This window comes from Aythya fuligula, chromosome 11 (assembly GCF_009819795.1).
Source record: "Aythya fuligula isolate bAytFul2 chromosome 11, bAytFul2.pri, whole genome shotgun sequence".
Lineage (NCBI taxonomy): Eukaryota > Metazoa > Chordata > Aves > Anseriformes > Anatidae > Aythya > Aythya fuligula.
In genome coordinates, this window is record NC_045569.1 from 7,160,616 (window position 1) to 7,187,657 (window position 27,042).

Below are 27,042 nucleotides of genomic sequence, written 5' to 3' on the forward strand. Positions count from 1 at the left end.
AAGTATGTGAATGCTCAAGGAGATCGGTGTTAGCTAAATGATCACCCCTGTGCCTCTCATAAGCTATGCTTCTGCTGTTTTGTTGTATGCTTTTAGCTTGATGATAGTTAATTCTTGCTTGAATTACAGGATGCAAACTCCTGTTCTTGTTAATATTCAGAAGCACAGCCTTTTATCTTGGGTTATACGTCTCTTGAGAGTCCTTGTAAAATGCTTCTTGAGATAATTATGCTTCCCCCTCTATCTCTTTGCACAGCAGCTGATGAGGTAGTTTTCATGTCAGTGCCCCCTTTCCAGTCTAGCAGAGCTGGGCTCTGTTACCATTTAGCTCCTCAGGGAATGTGCTGTGAAATTTCTGTATTAGCCATGTGACACCAGGAGGGAAAGCAATTTTAAATGAATTGCCAGTGGAAGTAAAAGGTGAGTATGCTTTGACACTCAGCTTTCTTGTTGTTACTTTGGGAATGTTAACAAGTATTTGCTTGATTTACTATCTTGTGACTTGTCCACCATTAATCTTGTACTTTTCTGGCTTATTTTGTACCAAACAACTAAATCAATAGAAAAGCATTTTACAAACTTATTTAAGGGAAAATAGAAATGTTCAGATCTGCAGATACTTATATTTTTTTCAGTATAGATAATGTATTTGATCAAACTTTCACTGAAAAAAAATTTGACATGAAGGGATGTTTATTGTGTGCACGCATGCATATGTGTGTGTATATATATAATATAAATATATTTTTCCCTAGGGAATTTCAGAAAAAATCTTCTAATGGAAAAAAAAAAAAGAAAAAAAAAGATTACTTGTTAACTGAGCATGTATCTGCATCTAAACCCAGACCTCTTGTAGCTTAACAGTACCAGCATCGTAGTTCTAGCTGTTGTTGTGCGAATGCATGTCTATGCCAGGGGGCTTTGAGGAAGGATAAAATAGTATCTGCTGAAAGTTGAAGTAAGGCTTTGCAAACGGAAATACAGTGTCTGCTGCAAGTTTTTTCCTCCCAGGTTAGTGACTGCAAGCTATGGTGACATGCTGGTCTCTTGGTGACCCAAATGGGACAGTGATCAGCCCTTCACCACATGGTGCTCCTCTTCCTCTACTGAAGATCACTACTGCCTTGGATGATTTGGCATGTCATTTATATAATCACTCCATAACCCAGTTCTGTCAAAACTAAGGAGAAGATGCTCTTCAAAACATGATGGTCAACACAGGAAAAAAAGCGTCAGAACTGAGTGAACATGATTGTGCAGACAATTGTTGGCAGCTATGAGGGAGGCTGTTAATGTCTGCAGCTGGAAGGTAGCTGGCTATTGTAGTGGTTACGCCAGTGCTGGACTGTGGCCGGAATGGCAGGCATCCCCACAGCCTGATGTTACTTCACTCCAAAGAAACTTAATATTGTCTCATTCTTAGCTCATACTTTTCAGTATTTCATTGTCTTTTCTAATATGTAGGAAATATTTTCTCTTATTGTCATGATCTATCCAAGGTGTCTTTGTGGGTGCATAGGCACTTGCTCATCATTATTCAACCACTGTTTATACTCTTGCTTTGTTGGGATTTCCCAGAACATCGGTACGTACCTGTCAGTATTGGGTTCTCAGTGATGATTCTCTTGTTTTAAGAACTTCGAACTGCTGCTGTCTTTCCCTTGCTGTCTGGACTGTAACTTATTTCAATCTCCAGCCTTGCAAGCATGGATCAGGTACAGTCTAATTTAGAAATTGCCTACTGCAGTGCTTACAGGGCGTTAGATTTAGTACGAGGTGAAACATTGCTTCCAAAATCCTTTTGATTTCCAGGAATCCTTTGATTTTTCATCACCTGCTCCAGAGAGTAAGTGATATTGGGGAGGAGAAACAAAGTGTCTGGTAGTTGCACAGAAAAATATTTGAATGTGGTGTGAGTCAGTGTATAGAAGCTAAAGGGAACATGGAAGGATTTTTTCCATTGTTTTTCTCTGTGGTGTCAGCCCTTTTTCTTAACCACGTTCATTTTTCTTTTGAGGAAAAACAGCTCTCTTATTTTGGCTGTTACCCAGGAGATGGAAACTGCCTGTCCCAGTTACTGCTGAAAGCCAGGTGGGAAGGTTCATCTTGAGGCTAATCTGAAGTAGACACATGAATACCCACTTCGGATTTTTGAGAACACAGTGTTGAAGGAAGCTGATAACTCATGGGCTCTTTTAATAAGCTATTTTCGGAATAAAGTATATTTTGGCATCTCTGAAAACAGGAGCATTGGGTTCAAGGGAGATTAGACCATTGCATATTTAGGTCCTTCCTTCTTTAAGGAGTAGTATCTGAACCTAGAGGGAAAAAAAAAATAACAAGAAGGCATTGGGAGGCCATGGTAACAGGTTCATAACTTGTAAAATTGTAGTAAAGACTACAGGGATTAATTTACCATGTCTGTGTATGTAGAGCAGGGGGAAAAAAAGGTTCTTTTGCAGCATGGAAGACCTAGGTTGAAAATTTGCAAGGTGAGGTGGTGGTAAGATATAAAAACTAATAAAAACAAACAAACAAACAAACAACTAAATGAGTAGTTCCTTGTGGATGTTGTGGACTTGATTTTAATAGAGCTTCGTAAGAACAGATAAAATAAGCACCTGCCAGGGACACCATAGGGATGCACCATTTTTCAGTAAAAGGGACTAAACTAGACTGCCTCTGCAGGTTCCTTTGGACACATGCTTTTATGGTGGTTCTCCAATGCACAGTCACAAAGTGAAAATATTATCAAGCTAGGAAACAATGTAATGCATTTAGTAGGGGTTTTTTGGTGTAAATATGAAATGATGGGTCATCACCTTGTTTTGAAACTTATCAAGTATATGATGAGATCATACTGGTGAAGCTGTTTCCAAGTTCTGACTTACTCTGTTCTGTATCTTACTAGTGAGATCCTGCCCAAAAGCTGTGTTTTGCTAATTTTATACTAACCTAACAAAAGAAGTAGTACAAACTACAAAATCACAGCAAGTTTAGCAGAATATCTTTCATTATAGATATTTACCTTTCCCATTAAAGTTTCATACTCTAGCTTCACCATTTGGCTTTTCTCTGTCCCCTTTTCTCCATTCATAGACGGAGATCAGGCACTGTACTGAATTTAAATGCTTCCTCATAGTGTGCCCTTTTAAAAATCCATTTTTGAGTGATCCATATGAAAGGGTTAATTACACTTTTAAAACTTATCTGTTGGAATTAACTGTGTCTATTTTCATGCCATTACTTTGTGACCCTTCACCTTAATAGAAAATTTTGTTTTCTGACATGATATAAAGATTCAGAATTAAGAAGCATAATAATACGTCATCATAACTTACACAAGGCCCCACTGACTACTGCCAGTGCTGATAATAAAGGATTTGTATGTATGTCAGGAAACTTTCAACCTAAGTGCTAATTTATGACTATTAAGTCCTTGGTCTAGTATTTCTTAACAGGAAACAATGAATCATTTCATTAGACATGGTGATGTTTGACTTCTTTAACCTTAAAAGAAGGTGGCTAGGTGGATCTTGGAGAAGGTGTTGCCATGTGCCTTTGCAACTGTATTAGCTATAATGTTAGTGTACAGATCGGTTGAATGTATATGTTAGCAGAAGAGAGGAGACATCTTTCCATGTTTCTACTCTTTTTTTTTTTTTTTAAAGATGATTGTTGAATCCATTTATATTTTTTTATGAATATTTCCCTTCAACCAAAGGCATTCATACCCAAAGCTAGACTGTATCTTGTTCATGGAAAAGTTGAAAAATCCAGGAAAAGGTCAACATCCACGTTACCTTCTAATGGACAAGACAGCTCAAGTTTTAAGATGATACTTGTGGGTCCATTCAAAATCGGGATATTTTATTTAATGTGAGCGGCTTGCAAGCCTCACCTTTGGCTTCAATAAAAAAGCAAAGAGGAGAGGAAAGCTTTTTTCTGGAAAACGTTTTCCAGTACTTGTATTCACTGGTGTCACTTTCTCTCTTAATCTTTTTAAGAGGAGTAGCAACTGGGAGAGAGTGAGAGTCCTAAGGGCTGCATTTAATGTCCCTGCCCTAACACATTCTCCAGACAGAGGAGGGAGCAGGAACTGTGGCTCACCATACTGTACCAGAATCAACAGACAGGTTTTAGAGGTGGCCTGTGAGTTAGGGTTGCTTTCTGAGCAACTTGCTCAGGCTGTTTTTCAAGCTGATATGTCTTTTTTCCAGCTGTTAGTATGCCACTTGTTGTAACAGTGCACGTACATACACATGAACATGTAATTCTCCCAGGGAACCTTCTGGATGGTGAAAACTGCTCCAACCTGTGTTTTTTCCAGATAATTTTGTTTTGGTGATGCTCTGGCGTAAATTCATCGATGTTTCCTGTACATTTTTCCTCTCACTGACTTTTTTTTCCATTGTCAGTCTGAAAATCTGGCACTGTGTAGTATTTTATACTGGTGGTAATAAGTGGTTCTGGAAGTAATAATAATAATAATAGTAATAAAGTAGAATGATTTAGCTTATTGAGAGGCAGCTGGGTGGGTTGCCCCAGTAACATGTGGGAGTGTGACATTTTAGAGCTAGAGTTACTCCTAAATGGTATTAGTAGAGAGATGATTTGTCTGTGCCTTGGAGAAGGGTGCAGTCATGGAGCTCAGTACTTTGGTGTTGTGTTTTCTTAACACGCTTGAAATATAAATGGTGGTTCCTTCTTATTGCTTTAAGTGAGTTTGCCAAATTGAGTATTTGGGCTGTAAAAAGATGCACAACTGGCCTTTAAATTTTTATCTAGTGGAATGTGTCATCAAATTATCAGCAGCAGCTAATTTGAGTCCTTAGAATCTCACACCCTCCTATTTAAAAACATGCACATGCATTTATGCAGAAAGCGTTTTAAGATTTTGTTGTTTCTGTATTTATGCAGAAAGGGTTTTAGTTCTGAAGAATTTTTGAAGATCCCTATGGAAAGTCCAGTGATGGAGGTGTGATTTGGAATGTGAGGAAAGACACTTGAGACAAACCCCAGACAATTTACAAAATGAAACAAAAATCATTTGTATCTTCCTGTTTTTGTAGACAATAGCTGTCATATTCAACGACATTTCTGAAATAGAACTGGAATGAAAAATAACTTGTTCTTGGAGCTCTGGGTAGGCACATAACAGGATAGAAAAAAATCTAGTGGATTTATGCAGTCTTGAAAAGAACACACAGTATTGCATACTTCAGAATCTGTGTTGTTTAATGTAGTTTTTCTAAGCAGTTTATTACCAGCCAATCTACATGTTCTAACAAAAGGTGCTGGTGAGAGTCATGTTCATCGTTAGGGGAACCAGTTAATTTCTTCATCTGAAAATATGTAGCCTTTGTCTTTGGAAAGCAACCTACTCCTTCCTGCACCCACTGATTCCCATGTGTCAGGATCTAAAAAGGAGGAGGAAAAAATAACCATTTTGATTTGAGTTTTGCATATTGAAAATTTGACCTCTAATTTGTATTTGTTATTAAATAAATCTGTCATATTGAAGAGTGAAAAATGGATTTAATGGAAATTATGCAGTTGCTTTTCTGTCACTACTAAATACTTACTATTGGTGATATACCCAGTGAATGTATTGTTTTCTTATGCAGCATTTTGTCATATCTCAGACAAAATATTAATCTTTAGTAATGTGTACGCATCTCTTCTGAAAATGAATTTTCAGTATGCCAAGAATAATACGTGTTTGGGGACAGTTTCTAGCTTGAGGATGCTAGTGGGACTGTACATGTATAGGCAGCTATTGAAAATGTATCATTCTTTTAAAGTCATTCAATTTTTTTTTTTCTACAAACAGTTTGAGCATATGAAAGAGTTAAGTGGAAAATTCTGAGCAATAATATATCACTGCTTTTTCAGACAATTCAGTAGAAACTTGCAAGATTTTGAACACCATGGTAGCACTTTCCTTGAAGATCTGTGTCCGCCAATGCAATGTAGTGAAGACGATGCAGTTTGAACCATCCACTGCAGTGTATGATGCCTGCAGAGTTATTCGTGAACGAGTTCCAGAGGCTCAAATGGGACAAGGTGAGTTCCTTTATTTATCCTTAGTCGATTCACTGGCTGAATTGAAAATATACAGACCCATGCTGTTTTTACTGTCTGTTGTGTTCCTTCATTTATCTTTATGGTTGTAGGGTTTGTATTTTAATTTAAAGAAGACTCCGGAGTAAAAGACACAGAGTTGAAACAGAATTTTAAGTGGCTGAAGTTAGCTGAATTCTTGAAGTTAGCTGAATTCTTTCTTCTTGTGGTGAGACAGATTTTTTTCTACAATGGGAACATTTTTTGGTGAAACTTTCACTTTCTATGTAAATTGCTTGTTTGGCTGAAGGATCGCTTTCCCTTTGTGCGCACATTCACCAGCCTTCTTGAATCTTGCTCTGTTCTCTGAAAGGCCAAGTTATTGGAGAACAGATTTTGTGGTATCATCTTAAAGCAAAGCTTGTGGTTACGCTTTCTAGGAAGGTCTGGGTAAACTTTTTTGGTGCCTCACCAAAGAAAGGGACAACGTGGATTACCAAAGAAGGTTGGACATCTCCAAAAAGCAGAAAAGGAAATGCTTTAAACTGTTTAAGTTTAAAAACAAACAACAAGAACACAAAAACAAAACAAACAAAAGAAAAACACACCATATTCAGAATGGTGTTACTCATTAATCAAATCTTTCTGAACATATTGAGCAAATTAGATGTGAAAACACTGAAATATTTGTTCACTCAGGCAGAAAATCTGTTTTAAATTTAGTCAAAGTTGTTCAAAAATCCAGATTCTTCAGAATCATTTGGTTCTCTGCTGTGTATAATGCCACTAGAATGTAATTGTTAGAACGGTTTGAGTTTTTTGCACAGCTTTCCAGTATTAGAGGTCTTCTGAAAACCTTGTCTAAATGTTAAAATAAAATAAAATAAAATCCAGTCATGTATGATAATTGGTATTATTTAGTAATGCTTCTCCTTTGCAGAAGCCCTTAGGAGGTCTAGTAACAGAGCTTCTATTTTTCAGATATAACCTGTGTGTTTCTGATATGCTGATATCCTAAGGCAGTTGTTTTGAACAGCTGTTATATTCAGTGAAGTCAAGTAATAAATAGCCCTGAATATCATAAACTTCAGAAAAGCCTGGGAACTCTCTTGATTTATTTATTTTTTTTGTGTGATTGCAGTGCAATTACAAACTTTAAACATCTTTCTGAAGTTGCAATGCATGACAATATATACGTGTGTGTATATATATATATATATATATATATATATAAAACAACATATCCTTTCCCCTTCTTTGTGGCTGTTAAAACATTTGTTTGCCTGTTCGTTAGGAAAACTCATACTGGTGCAGTACAGAGTGACCTAACCAGTTCCTGCACAATAGAAAACATTGTCTTGTAGTTCTACTATCAACCATGTAAGTTTCACTTCTCCAACAAGCTTACATGCTGGGACAGATGCGACTGTGATACTCATGTGCAAGCTGCACAGCTACTGCTATTTCATTACTAGGGTGCGCTCCCCAGAAGTGAAAAGTAGAGCAGTCAACGCTTCCTTGGTAATTCTGCTCTCAGTGCAAAGTCCCTTTGTGTGCAAATGTCACAAGCTATTTATAGGCACAGATTCTAAAATTTCATTTAATTGATTCTGTACTGAATTTGTGTCCATAAACATCTCTGTTTGGATCACTTGCCTTTTCAGTGGAGTTTTTAATTATGGTCTGTAGGTGAAGTTGTTCTTACTCAGTTTCTTGGAAGGGTTTTTCCTTTAAAAGTCGGTATCTTTCAGCTATGTTTTTATATCTTTGCATAAGTAACACTGTGTTTAATGTAAATGTAGTTGAATAAATGTGAATTGTATCTTTAAAATACACTTAAAAATGAAACACTGTCCCAAAGTTGTAGCTATGTTTACTTGACGTTCTAATCAGAGGGTGTGATCACATGGCTGAAAATTAAGAGGTATGCTGTCCCTTCATGGGGCTGTTGTAACAGACGGTGTGCACACAGGTGACTAGCTTTTATGGAAATAAGCATTAGCTTCAACTTTAGGACAAGAGTTAGAGCAGGCTCAACTGAAGAACAGTAGCTTTTTCTGTTTGTGATAGTGGATTTGTCTAAGAATGTGCTGTGTATCAATTCTTCATGCTTTAGTAGTCTTTCAATTGACAGTCATGATATTCATTTTGTGTACCTGGAGTCTAGGCTTTGAAGCTTAAGCCTGAATTTGTTCTTCCGTGGCCACAAGAGTTTTACCATTTACTTGTGTTTGTGAAAGAATCAATTGGTTTGTGCTTAGCCTTCAATATAAGCAGATTTTTTTTCCTGAGATTGTTACCACAAATATGATTCTGAAAACCTCTTTTTCACTTTATAAACCTGAAACATCTACCAAAAAAAGATTTGGATGTTCAGCATAGGCAAAGTATGTTAAGGGTTGAAAACAATGTTTTGAAATAGAACTACTGCTTGAAATGGTATACTATGATTAAATCCGAACTGCTTGTATTTTTGGATCTCTAAGGATATAGGTCTTTAAGCAGGACCTATGAGCATTTTAAAAAGGTCTTATTTGTAATAGGTTCTCTCTAATATAATATAGATGATCCATAATGGATGTAATATGTGCATATTTAGTGAAGCTTTTGTTCAAGTCTTCTGTAATGCCTGATATACCCTGCTATCTGCTGCTAAATTAAATATTACTCTGAAGCACAGCAAAAAATAAAGGCATACTAGTTCATTAAGAATGAGGGGTAAACATAATGGAAGCTTAATCATGAACCTGAATAATCTTGAATAAAATGATGATTTGATGAGGTTTTATATTTTTCAATGAACTGTCTTTTCTGTTACACAGCCTCTGACTATGGATTGTTCTTGTCAGATGAAGATCCTCGTAAAGGTATATGGTTGGAGGCTGGAAGAACACTGGATTATTACATGCTGAGAAATGGGGTATGGTACAAATCTGTTGCTTTGTTCATCAACATGTTTTCAGAAAGCTTGTTTCCCAAGTAGCAAGAACAATATTTAGTGTTTGGAGGGGTAGGAGAAATTTGAGTCTTTTCTTGAAACTGATCCATTTCAAACACATATACATGCATTTAAAAAAAAAAAAAAAAAAAAAAATGACGGGAGGGGGGAGCATCTTGCTTCAGGAATCTACCCTGTAGAATTGTTTTTGTGGTGGTTTCCCTAAATGTTTAGAAACAGTATTGTTTACTTCATAGGATATATTGGAGTACAAAAAGAAACAGAGACCTCAGAAAATACGTATGTTGGATGGTTCAGTGAAAACAGTCATGGTGGATGATTCTAAAACAGTTGGTGAATTGCTGGTTACCATTTGCAGCAGGATAGGTAAGATTTTGGGACCTACATATTCAAGAATATTTATTTGCTTATTCCCATATTGACATCTTGAAATTTAGGATGCCATGTGTGTTATTGGATAGAAGTTGACACATGTTGACAAATGTTGAAATAATGTTATCAGTTAATGTTGACCAAACATTTGTTTCAAAGCTATTGTCCATGCTTTCTTGTGAAAGTCAGTAGAGAATTAGCTATATCCTTTAACTTCAGTATTTAACATTTGAAGGCACAGGTATCTGACAGTACTGTTTTAACTTCTTCATTGTGTGTTACTTATACAAGCTTTCCTGCTAGGAAACTAAATTTTTGCTAAATATTAATGACATAGAAGTTGTTGACCTTGAAATATATCTAAACTTACATTTCTATGTTATGATTTAGGTTTAGTTACAATATCATGTTACTTCTGTAACTACATATGGAAACCATCCAGAGCAGCTGGCCTAAAATGTATCATTTTGGTTATAGTCTGTTTTTATATTTATCTAAATAAAGACATTTTAGGAAACTAACTCAAATTTACCTATAAGCAGGCATTCAACATGGATTACTTTAAATTATCTTAATCTCTTGCTTCATTCTCATTTAGAATTAATGATCTTAATTTGACTGAGATAGATTTAGATTAATTCACTTTCAAGGTAGATTAAAATGTGTGTTTTAATTGTGTGAGTGTTTCTGTGCTGGATTCCAATGTTCTGAAATTAATTTGCTCTAAAAATTAGTTTGACTAATTTTCATGAATGTGGTCATATATGCAAGCATTTATTTAATTTGCTTTCTTGTATAACATAAATATGCTGTGGAGGAAGATGATGAGAGAAATGAGAACAGCATAGCATATATACTAAATGCTGTGAACTCTCTCTTTTTTTTTTTTTTTTTTTTTTTTTTTCAATTCAGTTTCATGCAAAATTCATAGGAAGAGTTGAGTTCTGGAACTCTACTCATGTGTTTTTTATTCCTCAGTCTGCTGTGCCACATTTCTTCTGCACATTGTGGGCAAGCTAAAATCACCCACTTCTCAGGAAACAATTGTAGGCATCCGCGAAGGGAAATGCACCTTCAAATATGATATATTTGAAGAATAATGCCAAACATTAGAGAAACATCTTCAATGCAGAACTTGTAGATTATTCTTGGGATCCCCTTCCCCATGCTTTGGTCTGCATTTCATCTGGAATATCTTCATTATACTTGTAATGAACCATTGGTGTTTTAATACATGGAAAAAAATTTTATCTGTGTCTTAAATGTATTAATTATTTTTTATTACAAACACTGGATTTATTTCTAATTCCAGGAATAACCAATTATGAGGAATATTCCTTAATCCAGGAGAGCATTGAAGAAAAGAAAGAAGAGAGTACAGGAACACTTAAGAAAGATAGGACATTGTTGCGTGATGAAAGAAAAATGGAAAAATTGAAGGCAAAGCTTCATACTGATGATGATTGTGAGTAGTGAATTCCAGGATGATTCTTTCACTACTACCTTTCCGCAGAACAGGGCAAGAAAATCATACAGGACTGCATTTTTAGCTTCTTCAGTATGACTCACTTGTTCCCTACCTGTATTGTGTATGTTCATATATGGTGTCATCTACTACTGTGCATTTTTGAGTTCAGTTAAATAGACAAATTGTTGCCTCTAGCTATGAGAGAGAGTATGTCTTTTTGAAGTGTTTTTCTTGCTTTTTTTTTTTTTTTTTGTGGTGGAGTTATAACTTAGAGTGGGAAGGGAAGATTGTTTCCATAATGACCCTTTTAATCCCTTCATTCAAGTTGGATATTTAACTACTGATGCCTACTGAAAGCCATCCAAAGTTATGTCTAGTTTTGTCTTTGAAGTGTAAATGGAGTGTGCCAAAGAACTAAGACAATATTTGATCCGTTCTATATGCAAAATGATGAGAATTAGTTTGTTTTAACATCAGGGGACTAAGATGAACTTTTACTGGAAGGAAAATGTTTTAAAATGTATTAAGGGATAAAAAAAAGTGAGCAAAGCAATTGGTTTTGGTGGTGGTGTTTTGGTAATCTTTCAAGTAGTACTGCAGTGCAGCTTTGAAGGTCTGAATCTAGTACTGAAATACTACTTCTGCTGTAGTTGCTGCTTCAATGGTATTTGTGGTGTTTTATACCACGGGGTAAATTCCTGTTTTTCAGCAGTGCTGTTCTGTTACTAAATTCTCATTTGTAGCAACCATCAACACTGACTATAAAAACATAAATAAAAGGAACTCTTTTTGCTAGGTGTCCCCCTCCAATGGCAAGGCCAGTTATCATATGATGTTCTCAATAGCTATTAACACTGGCAACGCTGCAGATTAAACACTTTGTCTATCTGGTTCTGTTGCAGTAAATTGGCTAGATCATAGCCGAACATTTAGAGAACAAGGAGTTGATGAAAATGAAACGTTACTGTTGAGACGAAAGTTCTTCTATTCAGACCAGAATGTAGATTCAAGAGATCCTGTTCAACTGAATTTGCTTTATGTTCAGGTACAGTATGTGAACCTGGAGTACCAGTTCTAGCTTGCCTGAGGAAACCTGTGTAGGTTAATTAGAAGAAAAATATTACAAAAACAAGTGCTAAATAACTAACTTATTTGTTGCTCAGGTATTCCTATCTTCTAAACTCCTTGTTCTGAATGTGGATTGTTTTGGTTTGGTTTGGTTTTGGTTTAGCACTCTTGATAGTGTAGAGGCTTTGATTCTCAAAATCAATACGTTCAACTGCATAATGGACATTCAAAAATATAGTGATTTTCATGTCATTTTTGTTTCCTTAAATACATAAATAAATGTGTTCAGTAATGCCTTGTCTTTAGATCATTCTTTTCAGGTATCAGGTATAGTCTTCCCCATTCTGTTGTATGGGTGATGCTTTCTCTGTAATGTCAAATCTCATTTCAATCTTGCAGATGGCTTTCCACTTATCTCTTTCTGCCTGAGCTGCTTCTGCACCTTCTTTACAATATTCAACATAAACAGCACAGAGCAGGTGGGCTTCCTGTTTGAGATGGACCATATCATTTAACACAGTGGGAGCCCACCCAGGCAGGTTCCCCAAATTGTTAGAGATGCTTATACCTTAGGAAGCTTGAGTTTTTCTGTTGAAGATAGTTTCTAACTGTAGTCTCCAGTGTAGTTGGCTGTAATTCAGTTTGAAATCATTAGGGTTGATTTTGTTAGTTGAAAAAAAATCCATTGAATGTTTAATGGGATGCTCAGTTGTTATACTTGAAGCTGATTCAAGTAGGATTGCTCTAAATTGCATTTTAAAGCTCTGAGGCAAATTATAAAATGGTTTTAAGATGATTATAAGATGGTATAGGTTGTGGGACTGCACTAAATTTTCAGGAGTTTTAAAAAAATTATCACGCTGTGCTATTCTCATGTCCATTAGATACTTCTTCCAGGTTACTGTTGCAACAGCATGCACTGATACTATCTTGTTTTCTGTGTGGATAGACGAGTCTTCCCATGCCAGAACTATAAAATCCATCGTCTTCTATGACTTCAAAATGTAAACAAAAAGAAAGAAAATGCTGTTTGCCTTCACCTCTTCCTATTTCTGTAACAATAATTTGTTGTTTACTTGCAAGTTAGATCATTTTCCCTGCTATTACAAGGTGGCAAGATAAGAGTTATGTTGGGTGTGAATGCGTACACTTGTGTCTGTGTACATGTATGTAAGTTGAATTTGATATATATGTGCCACAGGAAATATATATCAAATTGTCTTTTTGATCATAGTTGTTACAATCATGGTTTTAGCATGTCTCTGTAGATACTCACCAGAGAAGAATCTATCCCTTTGTTTATTTTATTAGTCATAGACACATCCACAACGGAATAATGAAGACATTCAGACAGAGAAGTGTGTTGCTGGATTCTTGGTCTGTGTTTTAGCTCTTGATGAATTTCAGAGATGGAGTAATTCTTTTGGATGTCCCTGATATGTCTTTGCTTACTTCTTACAGGCTCGTGATGACATTCTGAATGGCTCCCATCCTGTCTCCTTTGAGAAGGCTTGTGAGTTTGGAGGCTTTCAAGCGCAGATCCAGTTTGGACCTCATGTAGAACACAAGCACAAACCTGGATTTTTAGAGTAAATACTTACGTTAACTTATAAATTCAGGTGACCTAAAGTGTAACTATTGTTAGGTTTTCATAGCCTAAAAGCATGTTAGTACTCCAGTTAGTGGTAGCCAGATCCTGTGTGTTTTCTGTGACCAGGAGCCTTGCTGCATAAATCAGCACTTTCAGCTGCTGTGAAGGGGACATTTGGCAGTGACTTATTAGGCAACACAGGGTGCCAGCTTCCCACAGCATGCCAGTTAGGTATGCAGCTGGATTTTCCAACCACATGGTAATGTTGTCCATGGAAGCCCTTTCTGCTTTCTCTGGAAGCCAAGGTTCATGTTACCCAATAGTCTCCTCTCCTTTAATGTATCCATCCTCATGTCATATGCATCCTTGATTGGACTGAGTGTACTGTAAGTTTTGTTATGCCTGCGTTACTGAGTTAGGGAGAACTGGAGTTTTGTTCTTGCTCAGATGTCATCTTCTGCCTGCATTTAGTAATGCCATTTGTGAAGTAAGTGTATGTTAGTATATATCACACGTTTGATTTGTTATGAAAGCGCATGAATGGAAAGATACTTAGTCATTTTACTGAAGTTAATGCTGCTGTGTGTAGATATTGAATTTTCCTAACTTTTTTAATTATGTTAATTAATTGTGTGGATTCACCCTCTCATGGCATTGTATGAATGGAGATGTAGTATTGTGCTCTTTGGATACAAAGTCCTGGCCTGGAGACCCATCCTTTAACCTTGATTGTCATTCTTTACTTTCCTGTTGTCAGATGGGTAAACTTAGTTTGGCTGACTTTTAGAGGTTCCATTTCTCTACAAATTTTGATTGTTTTGCCTGCAGTGGAACAGGGATGACAGGCATTATTTAGGCATTCTTCTTGATCTTCTAAATTTAAAGTCATTTTTTACGATCCTCTATCATAACTGTATTTTATGTTCAACAAGAACTGCTGGTTGGATGACATTTCTGCTTTATACAGAATGCTGGCTAGTTGGAAGTCCATAACAGAATAAAATGTTAACACAAAGTGCAGTATCTTTATATGCTAATGTGAGTGAAAAGTATAAATAACCAAACTGCATGTTAGAAAAGAGAACATTACTCCAGTGGGAATAATCTAGAACTGGAATTTCAAATTATTTCAAATTTTAAAACCTTGGCTTTCCTTTTTTTTTTTTTTTTCCTGCAGTGTGTTTTTACTACTTAATGTATAATTTTAATTTTAATGGGTTTTGACTGTATGAGGATTGAGCGTTGCAGGCCACCAAGTCTAGTCTTTTGCTGTCCAGGTGTATAACTAGTTTCATGAAATTAAGCATTTTTGATTTACAAGTAATTCTTGTTGCCTTTTTGTTCTCTGTGGAGAAACTTACTTGAGAACCATAAGGTCCTAGTCACTGTCTTTTGTTTTACTTTTGTTTTAAAGTATAGATGCTTATGATTTAGCTTTACATATGTTTGGCTGTACTAAGCCTTCATGACAGTCTTTTTGTGAAATCTCATTCTTCTGTGTTGAGTCTAATCAAGCCAAGCTCTCTTATTTTGTTATGAGCAATATGTAAAAATAGTATAGATGAATGCTGACTGAAGAGTACATCTCCTGTCATTTCAGGAAACACTTCTTGTTGTTGAAGTGTTTATTCATTCGCTGCTGGGCCCTAAACATGCCTACAGGTTCCCTTAATGGAAGTCTCTGCTCATATAGAAAACAGCATGTAGCAGAATAGTACTAGCATATTTCAGTATTATTTTAAAGCAACTTGGCTTACTTTGCTATGTCTGCAGTATGCAGTGTGCAGAGCTACTTTTTATCCTTTTTTTGCCTTTGATAAGTCATTCTTGGCACGGGTGATGATTACTGCCTGTGTCTTGTTAACCCTTTGATATTGACTGTTGGAATTTCCCTAGAGCTCATGCCAAAGTAAATTGTGAAAACTACCTAATTGCAAATAGCCCTTCCTCATGCAGTTGAAGTTCTGCTTTGCATCCAGAGGCACCCCGTGTTTAAATTTGATGAGAGATTATCTATTAAAGAAATCTTATGATTTGTATGTAGGTAAGAAAGGAGCAGCTAAACCTTGCTAGCGTCTGCCATTTATTTCTAAGCATGCTTGGTGACCACTAAGTTCACTTCTACAATATAGCCTATTTTACTGTCTAAAACTTCTGCAAGAATGTCCAATATACCTTTATGCTAATGAAAAACAATATGCTGGCACTTGGTATAATTGTTTTTGAAGAACTGTAGGAGTAACTCTAATTAGATGAAGTTATATATACGCAGCTTGCTATTAGATGTTTATTAATCGAGTTCATTGTACATTGTTACAATGTGTAATTAAAGATTTTAAAGAAGGCTAAATGAATAATATATTTCATGTGGTTTTGTGAACTCGTTACACAAACTGTTAAATAAAGTAAAGCCATGGTTTGTTGCAACATAAATAAAGAAAATATTATGGGCAGCATCAAAATAATTTGTCTGCAGCTAGTATTTCAACCTTTCAGTTGAGGTGGTTGCTTCTCTATTGATCGAAAAATGGAAGATCATACAAGGAAAAAGTTCATATCTAACTGCCAGCTGCATGTACAAGTGTGCCAATTGGCACTTGACAGACGTAACTTTTTCTCAAGAAGCTCCAAATAATGTTTATTCAGCTATCACTTCTTAGTTAGCTAACAAGATAAGTAGACATGCTTGAAAATCTGATGTTCTCAATAGCTGGTCGGCATAAGAATAGTTGAGAAAATCAACTTAGCTAATAAAAGATGAGAACTGAAAGTGCATGATTATCCCTTCTCTGTATAAATCCATTGCTAGATTGAGAGTGCATTCAACTCAGTTATTTTTGGTTTTCTTAGAAGTGAATGTAACCAAACTGGTTTGAACGTATGAAATTCTGTGTTAAAAGCACTGTTCAGTTTTTGTTTTGCTTTTTATTTTTAGAATAGATGTACTAGCTTTTTAGGATAATAAGCTGTATTCAGACCTTATCTATAGAGTTCATTTTGTAGAAGAGATTTAATTAAGATGTAATCAGTTGAGACACAACTACTGAAACAGTGGAAGGCAGATTAGCAAGCGCAGTTGCTCTTACTTGGATTGAAATTGCTAGAGCTTTATGGCAATAACAATGAAAATTCTAACTACTAGAGAGTGTTTTCGAGGAGAGCACAAAGTCATCACAGTCTTGAAGTTCTTCTGTTTGTTGTCTGCAGTGGCAGGCTTCCTTTAAAGGGAGCTGGAGGGGAGGAATGATGGGACAATTTTTTTGCCAATCTTTTTTAGGAAATCTGGCTAGATGTCCTTCTCAAAATCTGCAGCTTTTCATGATGTTAGTTGTTTCTGTGTTAATAGTGGGCTTGTATACTCGATAGACCAAAGTGAGGATAAAATCCTCTAGTCCTACTGGATTCTTAGAAACCTCTTTTTTATTATTTTATTTTATTTTTTATCTGTGTAAGTGCTGTTTTTTATGTTGAACTTTGGTTAGAAACCCAAAAATTCTCTTGAAGGGCAGAATTTTCTTCAGACTTAAGGTGAACTGCTGAATATATGGCATAATTTCATCAGACTTCAGTGTTGCAGACAGGAAGATAAAATCCAGAAAAGGACTGCATTTTTTTAATGCACGATGCTAACAAGTCTTCAAGTTGGGTTGATGTTTGGCTGAGATAAAAGTCTAATTTAATTGCAAAAAAAAGGAGGTACATACAGCTAGACAGTCTTGTGAGGTGTTCAAGGATTCTTTCTGACTGAACTTACCAGGGAGGCTGAACTTTTGTTTTGTTTACTTTATATTCTGAAACCTTAGTATTTGAGTACTGCAAAAAAATAAATAAAATAAGGCTAGTTATTTGTGACCTTGGTTTTGAGATAATGGCTGGTATTGTGTCCACTTAATGGCTTTGCAGGTTTTCAATAAAATACGTGTTTTAACATGTCTTGGAACATGCAGAGGAAGAACTGAACCACAGGTCAGTAAATCAAAGTGCTTCAGGACAGTAATAGTAGTGTCTGGACTCAGACACCTAAGTGGCCTAAGCTTTGGTTTCCAAGATTATAGCAAGTGTATGTGGATTAAATGTGAACTCCTTTGAACTGCTAATAGATATTATAATGCAGCTAGATAATAATAGACATTATATAGATGAACAATAGAAAGTGTCCGAACTTTGTTTACTTTTGACTTTTCTAAACATGAAGAGGGTGTTATGTCAGGACATAGCTGAAGTGGTTTTTATTATTATGCCAATTATCCTCTTGACCTTACCCTACTTAGTGATTGTAGAGAGATTTTTTGCCCACTTCGGGAATGTTGTGGAACATAATACCAACAATAAAGTGTGGAAAGTGTCTGTCCTTAAGAAGACACCACTAACCTGTGGTATTCTTCTTTTTTTTTTTTTTTTTTTCTAGCCTAAAAGAATTCCTACCTAAAGAATATACCAAACAAAGAGGGGCTGAAAAGAGAATATTTCAGGTAATTGTGAGGCTGAAAAACTTACTGCAGCTTCATTTCTGTTATAACAAAAATTATCTCTCTTTCACAGGTGTATGATCTCTATATATTTGACTTGTATAACTACCAGAAAATCAGGTTTGAAGAGTCTGATAGCTTTTCTCTTTTCCTTTCCCCCCTTTTCCTCCCCTTTTTCCCCCATCTCCACCCCAGTTCCCTCTCTTGTTCCCCCTCTTGTCCCCCCTTCTTCAGCAGATTTATTGTCATGATCCTTTTGTATTCACTGATTACTCTTCAGTGTACTTTGTTGAAGGGGACAAAGAAAATATTTAATATTCTTAAGATCATTTTCTCAGTTGCATTGAAATGTAAGGATGTGTGTTTGTGCTAAAATAGAAGCACATTTAGGAAAATCATTAAAACTTCTTACACATAGCCTGCCATGCATTCATTATTCAGGCATGAGCTTCAAATAATATGTAGTTCTGCTAGCGAATGCTTGAATTCAGTGGTGTGCCTGAGAATCATGCAGTTGTAAAAGATGTAAAGCAGTTGAGTCTCCAATGTACTGATCCTATTGGAAATGTTCTCCAAGCTGAAGTGGTATAAATGCACTAAATGTCTGTGCTGATTAACATGTGTATTTGGCAACGTAATCTAAACTGAAAAAATCTGAGGTAAACAGCTGAAATAGTACAGTTTCTGGAAAGACATACCAGTGACCTGTGATTTTGAAATCATGTGAAGTCACATCCTTTTCTATGTCTGTTACATTCCTAATGTAGGAACTCAGTAAATCCTATTCTATCCAGAGCTTGTAATACATCTTATGAAAGAGGATGTGTAACACTTCCCTGTGTATACCTTTAGTTGGTGATGGTGATATTACACTTCAAGCAAAAAAAGATTTATTCATTTCTCTGTGGGATTCATAGCAAATGATTTGCCTACGTCAAATATGATCTGAGTAGTTTCAGTTCCTGACATACTTCAGTGCATGGATGAGAAATTAATCACTGAGGGCTCTAGATGATGGGTGATAACACAACAGCAAGGCAGAATATGCAAACTGATGCTTTGAAAAACTTGTATCTTTTCTTTATAAAATTCTTGAGTTTTTGACATGACTTTCTCCAAATATTCCATCTGCAATGACTGGGTTTCTTGCTCTTCAGCGATCCTGACTCTGTTCTGTACTGAATTTGAGTGGTCTAATCAGTCTGTGTTCTTGGGATGCAAAAAGGTTTTTGGAGTTGCACTTGCTTCTCCAAGTGCTCCTCTGTGAAGTGTTGACAAGAGTGAACTGGAGTAGGCAAGTGTTTCCCATGTTACTGGTGCTCCCCCTGCTGCCATCAATTAGCATGAAGGAGGTGGTAACCAGCAATTCATAGGACAGTGGTGAAGAGATGGGGGGTGCTACAGAAACCCACAAACAGTATTTCAACAGGAGGACTTCAGGACAGGGTTTTCAGCAGAGTAGGAGAGCAGATGCTGAAATGAAGTTTGAATAGGTAATATTCGTAATTCTCATTAGTTAAAGGTATGAAAATTTACTAATGAGTAAATTGTTTAAATAATAAAAATGGAGTTTTAATACACCTAGATGCACATTTCAGAATGAACTACTAGAAAAAAATAACTGCTCCTTTCTCACCTATAGAATTCTTGTCAACTTATGACAAAAATGTGGATAAAGGTGCAACTGGCTAAATAAATAAATAAACAAACTACAGGAAATCCATTTAAAAGATGACAAATGGTCAATTACAAAGCATGAGGCTTCAGTGAGTCGGAGGTTTAGGGTACAAAGCAGAACTATTCTTCTGCTGGAAAAAATTGTAGGCACTGAGAGTTTTAAATGATTTAAGCCAAGTAAGTAGACATTGACTGTATGAAACATAATGGTGTCACAGAGCAGCAATACCAATAATTTAAAACTGTTTCATAAATGGCTTAAATCTGCTTGACTGAGGCACAAATAAATGGATGATGGTCAAAGAAAAATGTTCCATTTCCACATGTTGCTTATATGTTTTGATAAGGAATTACGGGATATCGTCACACTAACATTTCTATACAGTATTGTTTCAAATGTCTTAATTGGAATGATTATTAACTGAACATTCTTAAAAAGAGAACAGCTAACACCCCATTTTTGTTAGTTACCAGAAAGAGTATTACTTCTGTCTAAGTGATACTGAACTCTCATTACAGGAGCACAAAAACTGTGGTGAGATGACTGAAATAGAAGCCAAAGTGAAATATGTGAAGTTAGCCCGCTCCCTGCGGACCTATGGCGTGTCCTTTTTTCTTGTTAAGGTAATGCAGATCTTGGTGACCATATTGTATGGTTGGTTATGTATTATCATAGGTTTTCCACTAATCAAAGGTCAGAGGTGTTTTTAAGCTTTTTTTTCTGAAAGCAACATCTGGAGGAAAAATAGTTGAAATGACTACCTAAGAGAGAATTGTGATCTGAGTTTTGATGCTAGTCATGCTGAATTCCAGAAAGACAGTTTAGTCTTGATTTGACTTCTTTAAATTGACACTTCTCTTTTTAAATTTTGATTACCATCGAAGTACTTTCTTCATAAAAATATTCACAAAAAAGCTCTGAAGCTGCTTCTGTTGAAAGTTTAATGATAATATGAATTGCATGCTGAAGCCAGTATCTGACCAAGAACTTAATCAGTTGCATGATTAATTTCTCTTAGTCCTTACAATAAGGCTGTGATCTAAAGGTGTTGAAACAATTTGATACCAAGATACTGATGTTTTGCTGTGAAAACTGGACTGAAGCACTAGTGCCTCAGTATTTAGTTACCACATAATTAAAAGAAGGCTAAATTTTGGCTGAGGTTTTTATTCTTAGTTTGCCACAGTTACAGTTCTCAATTTTGTTTATCAATAGGCTGCCTTTCCCTAAAGTACTTAGTCACTGAGAAATTCTAGTGAAGCAGATAGGTGAAAATAAAAAGAAAAAACATGCAGAGCTTAATACTATTCATACAGTAGCCTCTGAAATAATTACCTTTTATTTTTCCTTCTTTTAAGGAAAAATGTTTCATTAGCATCTTTAATGAAGAAAGCAGTCTCAGCTCTCTAAAGGAGCTGTTGAGCTAGCATCCTGACTGAGAAAAATGTTTTCAACTTCATCTGGAGCTACATTCATTTTCAGTGTTACAGGCTCATGTCAACTGTACAGAATGTATGTAGCTCATCGGCATTTTGGAATAGTATGAATCATTAAATTAGTGTAATAAAGAATTACAAAAAAGCTTATTGGTTGTCATTACTACATCTGAATTTTGCAGCTTCTAATCCAGTTATTTAGGAATACAAAGCTAAATATTCTGGATTTTTTTTTTAAATGTGCTGTGGGCATAAATCCTTAAAATGCAAACAATTGGAATTAGATAAAACACCATAAGGAATAAACACTTCAACTTCACATTGTCAGGCTAATATATTAAGTTTCATCTTGGAAACTATACTAATGTTATGGTGTGCCATTTTCAGTAACTAAAATATTAAAACTAACAAGCATGTATGTTTAGAACCACTAATTCAGAGGGATTTGTTAACACAATCTAGACAGCATGTATGGTAAAAGGTAACCTAGCTATCTTTATATTTTTATATTTTTCATTAAAATCTTACTTTTTTTGGTCATAACTTAAAGCAAGCAGTAACTGAAACAATTATTTTGTAATTTTGTAATTTGTAATGAAACTTGTTTTGAAAGGATAAATTGGTCTGTTTTGAAGCCAATCAAATGGCCAACTATAACTAGGAACTGATTTGTTATGGTGTACATAAATTGAGGGAAGTGGGAGGTGTGGATTCATTTCTATTTAGAATAGTTTATGTAGCAGATTAGTAGTTTGGGCTTGTGCTCTACAACCTTAGAAAAATGAAGAGGTGGAATGCCCAACAAATTATGACAGAGCAGTTCACAGCATGCAGACTGACCCTCTCCTTTCCCCTTGATTAAACTGCTCTTGTGAATTGAAAATAACTAAATTTTCAAATCCAGAATATGGGACAAATTATGGCTGATCTTGCTTAATTTACAGCCCAAGTGAACCCCAACAGTCCTTTCTTTTCTTTCTTTCCCTCTCCAGATATTTTTTTTGAGAAGTGGTTAGTCTGAGTGCAAAAATTTATGGCAACTTTTCAGTCCTTCTGATGCCAATTTCCCGTTCTGCTTCTCTAATATGGTGTTACTTTAAAGGCTTGTCTCTGGAAAGACTGTCATCTTGTGTTTTTCTTTTTTAAAGTTACTTCCAACAATTCTTTCCCTAAAATGCTCCTGTTTGCTGGGGGAGGGAGAAAAGGGAGTGTCTTATGAACGGCATAGTAAAAATCATGTAAAGACAATAACTTCATGTTAATGCATTACTTGAAAATGACTTGATATGACCAGAAAAACTGAGTCTTGAGGCTTAAATTGTCCTCATCTGCATGCTATTTTTGCCCTTTTTCAGTATATTCCATCATGACTTTTTTTCCCCTTTATCCTCTGGCATGCTGTGCTTTAATGAAAAACAATCTTTCACACCCTGTTACAGGAAAAAATGAAAGGCAAAAACAAGCTGGTTCCTCGCTTGCTGGGAGTCACCAAAGACTCAGTGATGCGTGTGGATGAGAAGACCAAGGAAGTGTTACAAGAATGGCCACTGACAACTGTGAAACGCTGGGCTGCCTCACCTAAAAGCTTTACCCTGGTAATCTTTCTGTACATCTTGAGAAGGAAGGGCAATCCATGTGATGTGGAGAAAGGAAGATGAACTTGCAATCTCAACGTTTTTTTAATACCTCTTCTATCTGAAAATCTCTAGAATTACGTAGAGCTGCAAAGTCCTAAACTGTTAAATTGGCTTATCTTGGTGTCTATGGTCAGTCTGTATTCTGATGTTTTTAGACAGACCATTTTCCCAAAAGCAGTGTTTAAATCCCTTCTGTAACTTAGAACTAGTGCTGTTATGAAAAATACCATTAAAACCTGCTTAATCGATCACTGGGTTCCATTCAAAATGCAAGTTGTGACTTGTAGGATATGAACATAAGCAAAGTTAAGTTGTCATGAAAACATTTGATAATTACGGATTTAAAGAACTCTCATGAATATGACGTATTTTGTTAATTGTTCCGTAGGAATCCACTGCAAAAAGAGTATTCTGGATATAAAAAGGTCGTTAAATGTGCTAGAGTAAGAGGCAGTGACTAGCAGCTGATATTCACTTCAATAATATGCATTTAATTTCCACTGACATAGTTGATTATGCTTTAGAATACAATTCTTTAGAATTTTCTCCATTATTTGGTGACTAAGGTTGATGAAGTTAGACTAAATATTTATTGGTCCCCTGGTATTTCAGTTTGTGATCCTTCTGTGAAGCAGACATAAAAAGTATCCTTCCTCTCTCCTTCCTTACTCCCCTATATAGTCTGGTTTTGAATCTTGGAGTAGTTTCAATTATTGTTGGATATAAAAAATACACTTATACAAACAACTTTAAAATGGGAATTAATCCCACATTTGACACTGGTTATTTATCTTTCATTTGCCAAGAGTTAATTTTTCTTTTTTTTTTCTTTCAGGATTTTGGTGAATATCAGGAAAGCTATTACTCAGTACAGACCACTGAAGGAGAACAGATCTCTCAGTTAATCGCAGGTTACATTGATATCATCCTGAAGAAGGTATAATATTGGGATGACATCTAGTAAAAATGCAGTAAAATGACTATACAGCAGTGCAAAAGCTTGAATGTGTGCAAGCTGCAGTTTTTTCCTCTCATGAAGTCAGTATTATCTAGTGTTTTGATGTTATTTAATTTTATCTTTAAGTATCATAAGCTCTTTCAGTTCAACCTCAGCAATTGTTTCTGAAAAATATCGAGGCTGTTAACTACAGTAGTTAGGCTCAATACAAAATGCTTAGGCTTTGCTTTTCCATCTGGAAGATGAACAGCTGGCTATGAGTGTATATCCATAGAACAGACAAAAGTTGTCTTGTCAACTGTGGACTTTAAGCTATGGATCAAAATGGTGAATTAGATGGGAGGAAATGATCACAAGGTAGCAGCCTTTAAAACTACATTAAAGACTACGTAGTAGTTGTCTTCTGTCTGTTGCATATACTGCATCAAAGCCGAGGTGGTATTTTGGCAAAAGTAAAGAAAAAAGTCATTTTTGACATATTGCTTAATAAATACTGTGGTCAGTAAAGCAAAGATTTATATTTCACTTCTGCAGAGAGAGAGAGGGAGGAAATTGGTATTTGCGAAGGCACCAGACTATTAGAAACACTTTTTAACAAAATGTTAAGAGAGTAGAGGCTGATAAGCACCTACAGAAAAAAATATTCACAAGTAAATAAATACAACAGCAAAAAGACCTATTTTGCCAACAAATACGAAGTTAAAAGATTTTATTCTGAGCATGTTGTGTACAAAAGCCAAGTGTTTCAAATAGCACTTTTTGCTTCTTGACAAGATTTTACTTGATGCAGTTTGTTTGAATCTGAATAATTTGCTCTAACAGATCTTTACTATTAAAGAAATGACAGAAAGCTAAGCAGCTCAGGAGAATTTTTGGCCTTTGTTCATGCAAACAGTGTGGGATGTTAACATCAACTGTTGTGAAATCAGATGTTGAAGGGGGTTGCCAGAATTCATCAAAGTACTTGCCTTTTTCTCTGAGGCTGTTGATCTCAGACTTAATGTGTTAAATAAATGACAAGCTTCTATAGAAGGTTTAAAACTTGATTCTAGCTCTCAAGCTTCACAATTAGTTTTGCTTTCTAATTCAAAACAAAAGCAGCTTTTCCACCCTGATAGAATAGATGTGCATATTTCCACCCCTTTCCGTTCCTTTGATTTCTTCTTTTAAACTGATTGTGTCAGCAGATTGTAAAATGAATGAAATAGGAACAGATTAAGCAATAAACACCCATGATGCTTCATGACACACGTGAAAAGCACACAGTTTCCAATTGTTGAGCTCAACTTTGCTCATTGATGCATGACTCAAAGTATGGGTCATCCCTCTCAGTTGCATAATGTTAATTTTTAATGTGTTTTGGACTATTTCAACTCGTTTGCTCTGGTGTGGATTAGGGACACATTTTTTTCCATGCTTAAGTATTATTACAGTATTAAATTAAAAAAGCGCACACCCATGCATTAAAAAAAAAAAAAGAACAAAACAAAACAAACAAACAAAAAAAACCTCTTGTCCTGCAGTCCTGCAGCTTTAGTAATAAGTTGTTTGTTGTGGTTTAACCCAGCCGGCAGCTGAACACGACACAGTTGTTCACACACCCTTCCCCCTCCCTCTCTGGGATGGGGGAGAGAAACGGGAAAATGAAGCCTGTGAGTTGAGATAAAGACAGTTTATTAAGACAGGAAAATGATAATAATAACAACAATAATGATGATAATAGTACTACTAATAATAATGTGTACAAAACAAGTGATGCACAATGCAATTGCTCACCACCCCCTGACCAATGCCCAGCCTAACCCCAAGCAGTCTGGCCCTTCTCCCCCTGGCTAGCCACCCCTATATATTGTTTAGCATGACGTCAGATGATATGGAACACCCTTTTGGCCAGTTTGGGTCACCTGTCCTGGGTCTGTCCCCTCCCAGCTCTTGCTGCATCCCCAGCCTGTCCGTTGGCAGGACAGAGCAAGAAGCTGAGACATCCTTGGCTTGGTGTAAGCACTGCTCTGCAACAATTAAAACATCGGGGTGTTATCGGCACTCCTCTCATCCCAAGCCAAAACATAGCATTCTACCAGCTACTAGGAAGACAACCAACTCTGTTCTAACTGAAACCAGGACATTGTTAAACAGTTGACAGGGAATCCTCAACCTGAGTAGCTTTTACTTGTTATTTATTTATTTTTTACTTCACACTAATCTGGAAGTAAGACACAATCTTAACTAGAAATAAGCGGTTTCATTTCATGCTTAAAGTCAAATTATTACAGTAAGAACTTCTGGGGAGAAAGCCGGGGTACATGTATGTATGGACATGCATGAAGAGTTCCTGTTAAATGTACCTAAGATCATAGTGGGTGTTTCCCTCTTGTTGTCTGCTGAATGAAGTCGTGTAACAAGGTGGAAAGCAAACTGCACTTGGTTACTGGAGGCAATGGACTGCTTTTACAAGGCTCTGTTTTTATAACTGCTTGTTGTTTCCTGTTATTTCTCATATTGTAGTTGCCTTGTGTACATTTGCCTCTTTTATGTCATTATAAAAAAAAAAAAAAAAGCCTCAAAGGCAGATGCCCAGACTGTCCAGATATATGAAATATATGGTAAAAGGGCTTGGTACCATGTTAAACATACTCTCTTTCATATGGATATGTGTTTCCTAAAGGTAGGTAGCACCTTATAGTGATGTTTTAGGATGCTAAAGATGGCTTGTAGCTGTGTTCGAATTGGCTGAGTTAGTCTGCTGTTCCTGAGTCAGAAGAGCAGGGGTTTTAGTGGTTGACATGTGCCTGTCTGTGCTGTAGTTTGCTGTTGTTGCATATCACTGTCTCCAGAATGTTTTTTTCAGAGAGGTAAAGATAGTAACCTCAGCACTTTATTCATACCCGTTTGTTCAAAAAAGTCTCAAGTTTGCTTTCATTGCCAGTTGTGATAGGCTTTTTTCCTTTATGCACTGAATTTTCCAAGGCATAGAACTTGGTCTGTTAGACGCTGAAGAGCAACAACTCCTCTTCCACAGCTGAGATTATATTGTTACACTCTACCAACCCCATCCCTCCCCAAAAAAATAATAAAAAAAAAAAGTATCCATGGTGTTGAGTACTGGACAAGTCTTTTTTTTTTTTACTAGATTTCTGATAAATGGCAAGAAAATGCTGGAAAGCAAAAAGCAATATATAGAGCTTTGTTTGTTTTTTCTCTAGAAACAAAGTAAAGATAGATTTGGTCTTGAAGGCGATGAGGAATCAACGATGTTGGAAGAATCTGTTTCACCAAAGAAGTGAGTGGAAATGCTTTTGATTTAACAGTAATCTTTTAGCTATGGTAGTTTTTTCATCCCTCG

General features: G+C 36.0%; 1 protein-coding gene across 2 annotated transcripts in view; it reads left to right on the forward strand.

Annotated features, from left to right (window-relative positions):
* Window positions 1–27,042, forward strand: part of TLN2 (talin 2) — a 173,151-nt gene that overhangs the window by 64,153 nt on the left and 81,956 nt on the right. For both annotated transcript variants that reach the window (XM_032194875.1, XM_032194876.1), the window contains exons 4-14: window positions 5,896–6,066; window positions 8,886–8,983; window positions 9,259–9,388; window positions 10,707–10,859; window positions 11,765–11,907; window positions 13,392–13,519; window positions 17,930–17,993; window positions 20,187–20,291; window positions 22,544–22,699; window positions 23,577–23,678; window positions 26,903–26,979. In XM_032194875.1, coding sequence (XP_032050766.1) covers window positions 5,931–6,066; window positions 8,886–8,983; window positions 9,259–9,388; window positions 10,707–10,859; window positions 11,765–11,907; window positions 13,392–13,519; window positions 17,930–17,993; window positions 20,187–20,291; window positions 22,544–22,699; window positions 23,577–23,678; window positions 26,903–26,979 — 1,292 coding nt within the window. In that variant the 5' untranslated portion in view covers window positions 5,896–5,930. The remainder of the gene's footprint in view (window positions 1–5,895; window positions 6,067–8,885; window positions 8,984–9,258; window positions 9,389–10,706; window positions 10,860–11,764; window positions 11,908–13,391; window positions 13,520–17,929; window positions 17,994–20,186; window positions 20,292–22,543; window positions 22,700–23,576; window positions 23,679–26,902; window positions 26,980–27,042) is intronic.